General features: G+C 43.0%; 1 protein-coding gene across 4 annotated transcripts in view; it reads left to right on the plus strand.

Annotated features, from left to right (window-relative positions):
- SPATS2L (spermatogenesis associated serine rich 2 like) overlaps positions 1–13,990 on the plus strand; it is a 146,480-nt gene that overhangs the window by 105,880 nt on the left and 26,610 nt on the right. For 2 of the 4 annotated variants that reach the window (XM_081096132.1, XM_081096133.1), the window contains exons 7-8: positions 9,508–9,714; positions 11,093–11,228. In XM_081096132.1, the coding sequence (XP_080952258.1) occupies positions 9,508–9,714; positions 11,093–11,228 (343 nt within the window). The remainder of the gene's footprint in view (positions 1–9,507; positions 9,715–11,092; positions 11,229–13,990) is intronic. The other 2 variants (XM_081096135.1, XM_081096134.1) reach the window with 1 other exon arrangement.

Below are 13,990 nucleotides of genomic sequence, written 5' to 3' on the forward strand. Positions count from 1 at the left end.
TGACCCAATGCTTCATTTTTACAACAAATCCTAGACTAAACTTCATAGGTAATGTAATCTATCTAGAATTTCAATAAAGTAACACATATAAGAGTTCAGGAACAACTAAAATAGAGGCCTAAGAAAATGGCCAGATCTTCACACCTGCTGATAATGAATCACTTTGCCCTAAAAGAAGCGAGACATGACTGGATATTGTGGACATCGTTTCTCTGTATTTGACATGTGAATTGAGAGCTAAGTACGTGTTTTTGTAGGCAGATCTGGAAGTGAATGCAGCTGCTATACATGCAGTTGTCAATTCAGATACCGCAACTACTGGTGTGGTTGGCCATGTGATTTTCTAAATGGTGAGATTCTCTTGGTAAAGTTCTGAACATCATAAAGTACAATCTTTTCTTAATTTACACAGCAGCAGAAGCCTGTGAATCCAAGTAAAACAGTGCAGAAAAAATACCTTGGGTTTATGTGTGAAGTGACTAGAAGGGCATGAGAAAGTTCAGGACACAAGGCAATTCTTTGTTGTGCAACACTGTTGTGATTGTAAGTCAACCTATATCCCCAAACCCCCAGGCATCATTTTGTTCAGTTTTAAAAATATCCTGATTAGAAAAAAAAAAAATATCCTGTTACTTTTTCAAAATGCCTCCTAAGAGGTGGTGAGATCCAGGACACTAATTTATTCCCAAAGTCCTTCTAGTTATAAAACTCTGAGTCTGTTGCATCAGCAACTTTTTAAGCTCCTCTTACATGCAAAGAAGTGCGCTGGGAAGGGTGTGGTGTGGTCCAGGCCCTGGGGGAACCCCACTCTGATCTCTTTAAAGAGAAGGTCGTGCGAACACTGATGAGTTGATGGTTTGGGAAGAGAAGAGCCACATCCGACTGAGTGATGCAGGGGATGTCGTGGGAGCAGTGGGTACTGAAGGACCCATAGACGCGAGGTGGCGGAGAGGACTCGGAGGGTCAGGAAACAGTAGGGAGAACTTGACTCAACACCCACCTGCTATATACGATGCAGCACTGTCCTCTGATAAACCCGAGATGAATTGGACAGGGGCCCTGCCCAGGAAGCGTTCAGTCGGGCAGAAGAGCCACGTGCCACGCCAGGGGTGCAGTGAGGCAGCATGAAGTAACCGACATGCTCTATAGCACATAGCAAGTGTTCCGATGGTCAGTAAGCTCTACTTTTCTCCCATAAACACGTTACCTAACAACTCTGTTCCTAGGGCTGGAGTTGGGGTAATCCTGACCACACCATGATTTCTGAAAGCCAGCCAAACAGCGGCAAAGACAACCTATTTCCATTTAGGATCTGGATTTTCCAGGAACTTTTTAAATTCCGTTGTTAACGATGCCTACCCTTTTGAGAATGTTTTGATTTATAGTCAGGGCAGGAGAAAGAAATTAAATAATCGAGTGGCAGATTCCCAACTTTGCTTGTTATTGCTTTCACATGAATTACTTTCAAAATCTAATTACTCAAGTTGCTGCTTCGATATCAATCATAGACTAAAAGCCTAGCACATACATTTGTTCATTTACTGATAATTTATACCTTCTCCCTAAAACAATTTCGGTAACTCTATCAAGTGTACGATGTTAGAGCAAATGCAATATTGAAGAGCTCCCTTCACCGTGGAGAGCTGCCTTGAAAGTTAAGTGCCCACTGGAGTTCTCTGTCCAAGGGATTCCATAAACCTGCCGGGAACTTCCTGTGAAGAAGTCTTTCCTACACAAAGAACCATCCCAGTGTCCCTTCAATTGTGTGAGTTTAGTGCGAAGGCATTGGGGTATGTCAGCATTATATATTTTTTAAATATATTTTTATTGATTTCAGAGAAGGGAGAGGGAGAGATAGAAACATCAACGGTGAGATAGAATCATTGATACGCTGCCTCCTACACACCGCACACTGGGGATCAAGCCCACAACCCGGGCATGTGCCTTGACTGGGAATGGAACCATGACCTCCTGGTTCATAGGGCTATTTTAATGTTATTGGTTCATTATAAATCTATGTCTCGTGTAATTTTTTCTGTTAAACAATAAACAATGGTAATGGATGGTTATTAGATGATTTTGCAAAAGGAAGTGACCCCTGGTTGACCATTAACTTCATTAGTAACTCACTAAGACCATACATTTTTAAATGAGTTTGTAATTAGTTTTTTAAATGGGTGTGTAATTAGATTTTTCTTCCCCAAAATAATGAAGATTCTCGGAAGTTGATGCCAAGTCTGTCAGATGACTTTAAAATGTTTGTCCAATCTGCTGGCAATCCACAGACCTCGAACTGCTATTTCACAAGCGAGTGTTAAGTCCTGGACATTCTGCCCTCTATTTTCAGTAGACCCTTGGAACCAGAGAGGATGGGAGCGATCCTTTAATCTCACTCCCTCATTTTATAGCTCAGGAAACCAAGGCCCCCCAAGTTAAAAAGCTGAGACGATAACCTGGGGTTACCCTGGGGTAACTCTCTTTAGTTTGCAAACACCTAACACAAATTCATATACTTTTATGCATGCATTGGAGAGCTATTGCTAAAGCCTGGGCTTCCTAATTCCTAAATGATGTATAACTGAAAAATGATATTGTGTGTTCAAGTCAATTGTCCTTTACCCTCTTCTATCTCCCCATTTACCCTTTTTACTCTCTTCTATCTTCCCCCACCCGCCTTACCCTCTGGTAATCACCATACTGTTGTCTGTGTCATTGAGGTGTTTTTTCTTAATCCCTTCACCCTTTTCACACAGTCCCCCAACTCCCTCTCCTCTGACAGCTGTCAGTCTGTTCTCTGTACCTATTAGTCTGTTTCTATTTTGTTAGTTTATTTTGTTCATTAGATTCCACCTATAAGTGAAATCATATGGAAGTTGTCCTTCTCTGACGGACTTCTTTTACTTAGCATAATGCTCTCCAGGTCCATGCACGCTGTCGCAAAATAAGTGATGGTGGGAGAAGACTTGACTTGGGGTGGTGAACACTCAATACAATATACAGATGATGTGTTATAGAATTATACACCTGAAACCTATGTAATTTTATTAACTACTGTCACCCCCAATAAATTCAATAAACAAATATAGAAAGGAAGGGAGGAAGGGAGGGAGGGATGGTGGGAGGGAGGGAGGAAGGAAGGAAGGAAGGAAGGAGGGAAGGAGGGAGGGAGGGAGGGAAGGAAGGAAGGAAGGAAGGAAGGAAGGAAGGAAGGAAGGAAGGAGGGAGGGAGGGAGGGAGGGAGGGAGGGAGGGAGGGAGGAAGGAAGGAAGGAAGGAAGGAAGGAAGGAAGGAAGGAAGGAAGGAAGGAAGGAAGGACAGGTAGGGGGAAAGTCATCCTAACAAAGCCATATAATGATAGTCTGTGCTTGAGTGGTTTCGAAGTATAAGCCTGAAAGAAATCTCCATTCTGCTAGCGGGGAGCATTTCTCAAGCTTTCCGTTAGTGAAACTGGCTCAACCCCGCCTGCCCGGAGTGCCCAGCTGGGCAGCAGGCTGTGAACATGCCCAGCAGGTGTTTTATCTTTTTATAACACCTTGACATTCAAGATCTCTCTTTTTAAAAGTTTTCAACAGAATTGTTTTCTGGGAGGTGGCGTCAGATTAAGAGATATACAGGTGGCTGGGGGGGTGTTAGTGTGACTTCCTACGTGAGAAATACCGCCCAGGGCATCATCATTCAGGCTGTAAATATAGCGCTGTCGAGTGGGACAGCGCTGCCCGTCAGCAGATAGCTCAGGCGTTTGGGAGTTTGGTTTAAACTTAGTACAGAATGACTACTTTAAGCCTTGGAGTACTTTTTTATGGGCTTCAGAATTTTTAATAACAGCGCAACTGAGATCTTTTACATAATGCAGTCAAGATTCTTCCTGCATCCAAGTACAAAGTCGGACAAAGGGCAGATCAAGATTTATTTTTACCAAAAGCAGTGCCAAGGATCATTTTTATTTCTAAGGCCCCATTTAAAGCACATGATGGCGTTAGGGTCCAATTTTCCCAAATGTTCTTCCTGGTCTATTTTCCTTAAGGCTTAGATTCTTCACTTGTTTGTGGGGTGGTTTGATTTATATACTAAGTTAATCATTATCAAACGAAGTGCTTTGCTGAAATTATGTGTATGGGAGGCTATGAAACCATTTTAACACAATTGGTTAAAATAATTATTTTAGAAGTACTCTATATTCAATACATTTCTTAAGGTTAGATTCGAATTTTATGTATACGTCTTTTAGTCTACTTAGAAGTACATAAAGCTTTCACTAAAAAGTAAAAACTAAAGAGAAAATATGTGTTTACAGAAACTTTGAAATCTGAACACATACATGGCTGTACATATATTATGAAAGTCTTTGAATCCAAGTTCATATATTTCTCCCCAGAGGAATATTTGTTTTCTTTGGTGATGTTAACAAAAAACAACAGCCACCATTTACGTTTTGCTGTGTAAAATAAATCAAGTTAAGAACAAATTAAATTACACAAGTTTTAGTAACTAGAAAATTGAAAGTCCTCAGTATTGAAGAGTTAATTCTGAGAACAATTGCATGCATGTACAGCTGAGTGTAAATGGGTACCAATTGACTGGAAAATAATTCAGCAATGCATATCAATAACTTTTTTAAGAAAATAAAAGCATGAATTTATATCTTCTTCATCACAAACTGCACTGACTTTTTGGATGTAGAAATCTACAATAGTGAAGAAAAAAGGAAAGGTGGGCCCGGGTTAATAGAAGAGGACAAGGAGATGGAAGAGGATTGACAAATGAAGCTACAGCACGGAATTATGAGGGAGCTTGGGCAGGGAGGAGTATGACTGTCCAGCAGAAAACGGAGAATCTCTGGATTGAGGGTCAGCAGATAGGATGGAGGGCCAGCTTGAGCAGAGGTATAAAACAGGGCAATTGAAGGTATTTTAAGAAACAATCCACTATCTCCATACAATCTCTTCTACTCCAGCTTGTTCTATAAAATGCCTAGTATTTACCTTCAAGGCAAAAAAAAAAAAAAAATCAGGGGAAGAGAATGGAACATGACCTAGTATTTTAATGACCTATTAGAACAAAATCAAACTATCTTAAAGAAAGTAACAAAATCCAACATTTCTCAATGTGTCATCCACAATGTTCAATACCCAGTTTTAAAAATTACTATTCATGGGCCCTGGCTGGTGTGGCTCAGCTGGTTAGAGTGTCATCCTGTACACCAAAAGGTGGGTGTTAGATCCCCAGTCAGGGTGCATGCAGAAGCAACCAATTGATGTTCCTCTCACATCAATGTTTCTCTCTCTTCCTTCCTCTTGCTAAAAATCAATGATTTTTTTTAAAAAAAATTACTATATGTGGGAAGAAGCAAGAAAATTTGACTTATAATAAAGAGAAAAGTTAATCACAGAAGCAGATCCATATATAACCCAGCTATTTTAGTCAGACACGTTTTATAAATAAGCCAAAAAAATTATAGAAAAAAAAAGGAGATGGTTATAAAGGGTGAAGAGAAGGAGACTTTCAGGAGAGAAAGAAATATTGAAATGGAAATCCTAGAACTAAAAAGTACAATATCGGGCCCTGGCTGATTTGGCTCAGTGGATAAGTGGCCTGCGGACTGAAGGGTCCCAGGTTTGCTTCCGGTCCAGGGTACATGTTCAGGTTGTGGGCTTGATACCCAGTAGGGGGTATGCAGGAGGCAGCCAGTCAATGATTCTCTCTCATTATTGATGTTTCTATCTCTTTCTCCCTCTCCCTTCTGCTCTGAAATCCATAAAGATAAGTTAAAAAAAAAGTACAATATCTGAAAAAAAATCTTTTAAGTCATCAGATGTACTTGACAGCAATTTAGACAATGAAGAAGAAAGGAGCAGTGAACTTTAGGACAGGTCAAAAGAAGCTATCCAAACTGAAGAACAGAGAGAAAAGATTTTTAGAAGAGAGAAACCAGAAGAATGGAATATTTCTCAACTCATTTAATGAGGCCAACATAACCTTATCAAAACCTGGCAAAGTCATTACAAGAAAAATTACAGAATGATACTGGTCATGAATAAAGAAGCAAAATTCTCAACAAAATATTAGCAAATTGAAGTACGATTTTATATTTATATTTATTATATTTATATTTATAGTACATCATGAACAAGTGTGCTTTTTCTCAAGGATGTAACATTGACTTAACATTTAAAAACCAATCAATGTGTCTTACTATATTATCAAAATAAAGGAGAACAAAAGGATTATCTCAAAGCAAAATAAAATCACTTGACAAAATAAAAACTCCCAGCAAATTACAAATATAAGAGAACTTACTGATAAACGTGAAAAATCTACAGCTAATATCATACTTAATAATAAAATATTGAATGCAATTTCCCTAAGATCAAAATCAATGCAAGGATGATGATTCTACATTGTACTAGCATTCTTAGCCAGTCCAACAGGGCAAGATTGGGAAGAAAAGTCAAACTTCATTTGCAGATGTAATTATTGCCTGTTTAGAAAATTTTAAGACAAATACAAAAAATAGAAATACTAGTATCTACATTTAAAAAATAAAAAGAAACAGGTGAATTAAATTGGATAACATATTTTGTCTAACTTAATGTACCCAAAATATTATCATTTTGACATGTGATCAGTTTTTTTAAGTTATCAAAGATATTTTTCTGTACTGAGTCTTCAAGTTTTAGTGCGTATTTTACACTTAATAGCACATCTCAGTTCAGACCAGCCACATTTTATGTGTTCAACAGTCACCTGTGCTGGTGGCTACCTTCTTAGACAGTATTATGAGTCAGCTCTGAATCAACTACAGTCTATTGAAATTTGCAAGTGGATTCCAGAAAGTCAGAGAATTGGTGCTACTTCTGGCCTGTAATGTTAGAGGAAAACCTCTACATCCAGGAGAGAACTCCCATTTATCCCAATTGTTAGAAATATCAGGATTTGTGGTCAAGATGCACCTAATTCTGTTATAGCTGAATAAGTCTCTACCAGTTTTCATCTGAAAGAACATCATTACTACATTTGGAAACAGACCTGTATAGCCAATGTGCAAGCAGTACTCTATTCCAGTAGTCCTGAGTATCTGAGAACTTAAGATCAGTGATCCCACCAATACTGAGACAGTTTTCCAGGACCCTCCTCCAAAAAAAAAAATACTGCTACTCAAATTTCTCAATAAATGTATTTTGGGTGGGTGGTGAAATGAGCCATTGTCCACATATCAGTTCTCTGATACACAAACATAGTATTTTCAGCTCTAGGTTAATGAGCCTGTGCTCATTTGCAAGCTTGCCTTAAGCTTAAAATCTTTTGCATTCAACTGAATAATTTTTTTCCCTTCAGTTGTTATTTCCATCAGGCTATCATAAAAAAAACCCTTATTTTTAAGAACAAGACTAGTTTACTATACTGTTCACACTAGGATATATATCAGGTTCTCAATTTATAATATTTCTTTGAGGCTGAATCTTTAGAGAGGGAAGGAGTTGGAACCAGCCTGTACATAATCACCGTGTTAACAAAACAGTTACAGGCTCATCAAAAAATTAGCTTTTTTATAAAAAAATTAGTTTTTCATCTTTCAGAGCAGATCTCCTCCAGGTGGGTGGTGCCGCCCATCTTCACCCCAACAGAATCACCTGCGGGTAGAATCCCAGGCCCCTGCTGAATCGGAACCCCTGGGGTTCTCGTGAGCACGCAAGTTTGACAAGCACTGCCTGCAGTGGGCTTCCACTTCGGTGTAACTGCGGCCCCCTCAGAACCCTTCCGGGTGAGAAAACTACCGCAGGCGACTACCTGATTGATGGTCAGTGTCTTGCCCAGGGTCACCCGGCAAGTGATTCCCAGAGCAAAACACCCACCCAGGTCCTTCTAAAGTATGAGTTTCTTTCCATTTCTGGTACATCCTCTAATCTTCTGGGGATGCTAGTAACTGTTTCATTGCTGGAGGAAATGCTGCCTTCAGTACTTAATTACTATGTTTACTAGCTTTGTTGCACGTTTCCTTGTGAACTGTAATTTCCCTTTAGGTACATTTTAAAGAGTACTCACTATTCAGCCCATCGAGCATATGTTGTGCTTTCTTGATATGGAAGTTATAAATGATGGATTCAACTTCGCACGTCTCATAAGTCTAAAGTCAAGGGCTAATGTCTAAAGTCAAGTGGACTAGGACCCAGATCAGATTCTTTTGCACTTTCCAATGCTGCCTCTATGTTTGTGACAGTGTCAGGAAGCCTGGTTTTTATTTTTTGGTGGTTTTTTTTTTCCTTTTTCTTTTTCTTATGAAATCATTTAATTCAGTCAGTTTTAAAGATAGCTATTGAGCCAGACACAAGTACTGGGGCTTCGAAAATGTGTCATATTTTAGTATTTGCCTTCAAGGACGTCACAGCATCTTCAAGGCAAAGGCAAGGGCAGACATGTAAGTACTGTGTTCAAACACCACACACTAAGTTTTTACGAGGCCCTGTGGGAGTCGAGAAGGGAGGCGGGGTGACTATCTGAAAGGGGGCTGGGCTTCGTTGAGATGATGATGTTTTCTGTGTGAGTGTGAACCCTAGTCGGCCAGAAAAGTGAGGTCCTTCCTACAGGGTCATCGGGCCCTAGGGAAGATCAGAACATGGGTCTCGGGGATCCCAACCTGCACTCTCCCCACAACACCCAGCTCTCCCCAAGAACCTGGCCTTCAAAAGCACACTGGCTCCCCCTTTTTCCACCCCCAGAGCTCTCTCTGATTGTAAGATGTTAAGGGTGATCCATTTCCTTTTCAGGCCACTAAGGTGCCGTTTAATTCACTCCAGCAATAACTAAATGGGAGCCTACCTTTAAAAGATGCCGAAAGCAACGTGCTGCTAATTTATGGCAGCAACTATCAGAGCTCCAGAGAGCATCGGACGCCCTGGCTTTTAAATATAGTTGAGATATTACGATGATGTTTCCTGATTTAGTCCCCCCGTAAATTAGATGAAATGATTGTAATACCTGTTGTCACTTCATTCTTGCCCTCTCTCCAATCACTCTCCCGCCTTCATTAATTCAGAATAAAATACCACGAGACATTGATGTAGCTCTTAGAGACAGGAGGACTGCATTTTATAGCCTCGATATGAAATCATAACTCAGAGACATCTAAGCCTTTACTGAATGAGAAAAACAAACAAACAACCTCCTGATCTTCTCATGTATCCATGGGAGCCTCCTAATAACTTTTCTGGGTGAGGAAACTAAGGCTCAGAGATGGTAAGTGGCTGCCCAGGTCGCCCTGCGAGTAATTACCAGAGCCAAAACGCCCCCCAGGGCTTCTGACTCCAAGTACAACATTCTTTCTATTTCTAGTATATTCTCTAATCTTCTGGGGACTCTGCTAAAACAGTCTTTTGACTGTTTGCAATGAAAGGCGTTATTGTCAGCATGGAAACAAACCAAAAATAAATCGTAGCCTCCCCCCCATCACCTTATCATCCATGTTTCCAGTTGATCCCGCCACAGTCATTATTTGGTGTTTTCTTACAGAAGGCAACAGACCACTGCAACAGAAACTGTCCTTAGATGGGAACCCCAAACCTATACCCGGAACACCCGAGAGGTCAGATGGCCTGCAGTGGTCAGCTGAGCAGCCTTGTAACCCAAGCAAGCCTCATGCAAAAACTTCTCCTGTTAATTCCAATGCCCCCGCAGCTCATCTTGAAATAAAGCCAGATGAGCTGGCAAAGAAAAGAGGTAAAGTGGTTTCTTTTGCACCAATGATTCAACGTCTTTGACACACAGAGAAAAGTGCCAGGGTGACAGGACGGTCCCAGAGATGCTGCTTCGTGGAAGGGAGATGCACCTGAAATTGCGTTTCTTTCTGTGACCCACACACACTGCGAGGCAGATGTGATTCCGCCCATGTCAGTCAAAGGGCATAAATGGAATTACATCCCTCTTCTCTGCCTCCCTGAGACCATTCCTCCCTTTGTGGTTATGGATAAATTTGAAGATACTTTCTACCCTGCTGTCTCATGAAGCAGATGTTAGTGCCAGATCCTTTACACTTAACTGGTATTCAAAATGAAAGGGGCTAAATCACTTCCTTCTGACTCCCAGAAGATTAAATAATATTCTTCTCATCCAGCCTCAGTTAGATCTGATTTCCTTGGCTTTGGTTTGATGTGCTTTCTCACTTTTCTTGAGGGAGATTGCTTTCTTCCAAGAAATATGCCCTTGTTGGGATACGTACAATTTGCCGGTTTGTTTTGCACTATCTGTCAGCCCTGGTGACGGTTTCAGGAAATCGGGCAAGATTGGCACCCACGGAGCCGCTTAAGTGCTGCTGTAATTACAGGCCTGGCCCGCACTGACGGGGCCCGGGCCAGCGTGCCTGGCACCGCCACTCTGGCCTCTCTCGCTGTTTGTACCTCTCCCAGCCTCTAAGTCATTTCCTCCTGAAAAGCCCGCAGGCGTAGCCACGCAGAGCGCAGAGCGGTGTTCACAGTGAGGATCGGAACCTGACAGCGGCACAGACAGTCTCTAGAGCAGCGGTTCTCAACCTGTGGGTCGCAACCCCTTTGGGGGTCAAACGACCCTTTCACAGGTCGCCTAAGACCATCGGAAAACACATATATAATTACATATTGTTTTTGTGATTAATCACTATGCTTTAATTATGTTCAATTTGTAACAATGAAATTGGGGGTCACCACAACATGAGGAACTGTATTAAAGGGTCGCGGCATTAGGAAGGTTGAGAACCACTGCTCTAGACACATCCCACTCCAAGAAACTGCCATGTGTAACGGAACATACATGATCAGGACATTTCCGAAGAGCAGAGGAGACACGTGTGCCCAGAATGGCCCAGTCAGAGGACCCACTAGTGGAATCTCAGCAGTCTCCCTACAAACCACCCGCTCTCGGTTCTTAAATCCCCAGGTTACAAACAACCTCTTCGCAGAACTTTTTTATTTTTTTTCATTGAGAAACAAAAAAAAATATCTTTTCGTTGGTGGGGGGTGGTGTTGGTGGTACGTTAGTTCGATTTTGTTGTTATTGTTCAGCTCACAAAGATAAAGTGCTCAAATTAAAAAACAAACATTTTTTTTCTTGACATTCATTTTAGGCCCAAATATTGAGAAGTCGGTGAAGGACTTGCAACGCTGCACCGTGTCTCTAACCAGGTACCGCGTGATGATCAAGGAGGAGGTGGACAGCTCGGTGAAGAAGATCAAGGCCGCCTTTGCTGAGCTGCACAACTGGTGAGTCAGCGGCCGGGAACCTGCACCCAGGGCTGTTTCTGTAGGTAAAGCCCCGGAAGGAGAAGGCTGTTTATCTAATATACAAACAGCGCAGGGCCACTCTTCAGCAGGGTTTTTTTTAAGCCCTGCAGGCAGAGGCATGTATCTTGGGAATGAAAAGAGGAGGACGTGTTTGAATAAAAAGAAACCTGATGCACCTAATTCACTGGCGTTTGAGGTTGGCCCAGAAGTGCGTGGATGAGGTAGAGCACAACAAAGAACAAAACCTCAACCAGTGGCATTTTTGACAAATCTCTGGAAAGCCAGTAGCACGCATGCTGCTAAGAAAAGTCTTTTCCAGCCTCATCCTTATAAAAGGACAACTCTCTGAACAAAACTCAGAAGCATCCTATGCAAGCAGAGTGAGAGGCCCGCCCTGGGGGCTCTGAGACTGGAATTAAATGGGGCGCCGTGTGGGGTTGGCCCTGCCTTGCTCTGCAGCGGGTTTGATGGGAGACACTGCTTTGAGTCCTGCACCGTAGCTCGTGTCCACAGTTGGAAGGAAGTATCTGTTGGGAAAGGTTGGGTTTTTATCAGGAAGAAAATCTTCTCAGTGGGTCAGCCAGAACCCTTCCAGTTTTGAGTGACCCAAGTCACACTAGTTAAAGACAAATAGAATTTATTGGCCAATGTACATGAAAACACCAGGAGATTCCTTTAGGCCAGTGGTTGGCCAACGGCGGCTCGCGAGCCACATGCGGCTCTTTGGCCCCTTGAGTGTGGCTCTTCCACAAAGTACCGACTTCGGCGCGTGGGCCACGAAGTTTCAATCGCACTGTACATGCGCGCCCGCACGTGGTGTTTTGTGGAGGAGCCACACTCGAGGGGCCAAAGAGCCGCATGTGGCTCGAGAGCCGCCGTTTGCCGACCACTGCTTTAGGCAAATCTGGCTCTAAGCCCAAATCATGTTGTTTCTGTCTGTACCCCTCCCTCCCTCTTCTCCCCACCTGCCTCGCCTTTCCTCTCTCGCTGTCTCCCACAACCTCCTGGTTCTGCTTATTCTTGGCTTCCTTCTCAGGCACGGTCTCTCCATGGAGCAGCTTCTGGTCACTTCTGCGTATTTCTCTATCCCAAGTCCTTTTTTTGGCCTCTGGCGTACTTTTTAGCTAGTGGTTGAGTTGCGTAAAACTAAGGATTACACTTACCACTAACCTAATAAATCCTTGAGTTTTAAACTATCAGCTACCTATAATGCAAGATCCCAAGGGAATCTATAATAATAAAAGGGTAATATGCTAATTAGACCAGACGTCATTACGGACATCCTTCCAGACGGAGCCGGAGCCAGAGGGAAGCCCAGGTCCTGGGTGCCTGCCGGCAGCCAGGGGAAGGAAGGCCTACCCTTGCACAGATTTCGTGCATCGGGCCTCTAGTACTAGTATAAGAACCCTTCAGAGACACCCACGCCCTTGGGTTGTCCTTCAATGAGGAACCCTTCCCACCCCCCCCAGTCTCGGCATCGGGACCCTCAAGGACCACTGCTCTGTTTGATCAGATTATAACCTACTTGTTAAAGGCAAACTCCAAGAATATGCTTGAAACCATGAGAGAAGATAGGGGCTCTCAAGTGAAAGATGTGACGCTTATTATTGTTGGCTCTTACATTTTCCAATCTATCCTTAAGTTACCCCGATATTTAAAGCGCACTCAACTTCCAGGCCTGTTCTCTCCAGCCCAAGTCAGCAAACTTTGTCTGTGAAGGGCCAGCCAGTAAGCGCTGTAAGCTTTATGGGCTGTAGCATCTCCGTGTTGTGGCATGAAGCAGCTGGAGGGGAGGCAGAAAGGCTGTGGGCCGAGTGGCCCGGGGGCGGAGTGGGGGGACCGGGGTGGGGGGGCGCTAGGACTCGGACGTGGCCCTCCGCTGTCTGGGGGCTTTAGCCGGCTGCTCAGAGAAACCCTCCGTCTTCTCCTTTTGTGCGGCATTTTAGAGTAAACGCTCCCTCTGAGGCTCCTGTTCTGCCTTCCGTCTGAGTGACTCACACACTAATGGACAAAGTGTAGCAATGACCTCGAATTACCTCTCTCTCCTCCAGCTGCTCGGCGTACTTTTATTTTTATTGTTTTACTTTATTTCCTTAGTAAAATGAACATCACATGGGTCACGGGACATCTTGAGATTTATAACATCTTGAGATTCTTGGAGTGTTTCACGCCTCACGAGCTAAAAGCTTGGGGCCAGGAAAGTCAGCGCCAGGGGAAGTTGTATATCTTTTCTCTGCTTGTAACTCACATTGTGTTTTAAGCTGGGGCGGGGGGGGGGGGGGGGAGGCTCCCTTCTGAGTGAGCTCCGCCAAGCAGTGCTGCCGTTTTAAAAGTCACCTACGGGACAAAACAGCACTTTTCCTCCAAACTGGAGAGGAAGGAATGTAGAGCACCCATTTTCTGTGTGCTGGTGCTACAGGGTGAGTAAGCGCCCACTTATTTTCTGATCTAACCTTTAAAAAAACGATCCCAAAACATAACGTAAATGTTAAAGTAAAACCAACGTGGTTTTTAATCAACCACTTTCACGCATTTCTGCCAAATGGAGAGACGTTGGCGCTGGTCCAGGCCGGCCCGCAGCCCAGCCGCCGCGGTGATGCGCCTGAACGAAGCCTGCCTCTCCTTTCCTGAGGGATGGATTTTGGGGATTGTGGTGCTTTTGAAAAATAGCGGGTCACAGGACTGAAGAAGGCAGTTTAAATGTTTTTTAAAAATTAAACTTTTCTGTTGGTGATGAATTC

This window comes from Myotis nattereri, assembly GCF_964212035.1.
Source record: "Myotis nattereri genome assembly, chromosome: 7".
NCBI lineage: Eukaryota > Metazoa > Chordata > Mammalia > Chiroptera > Vespertilionidae > Myotis > Myotis nattereri.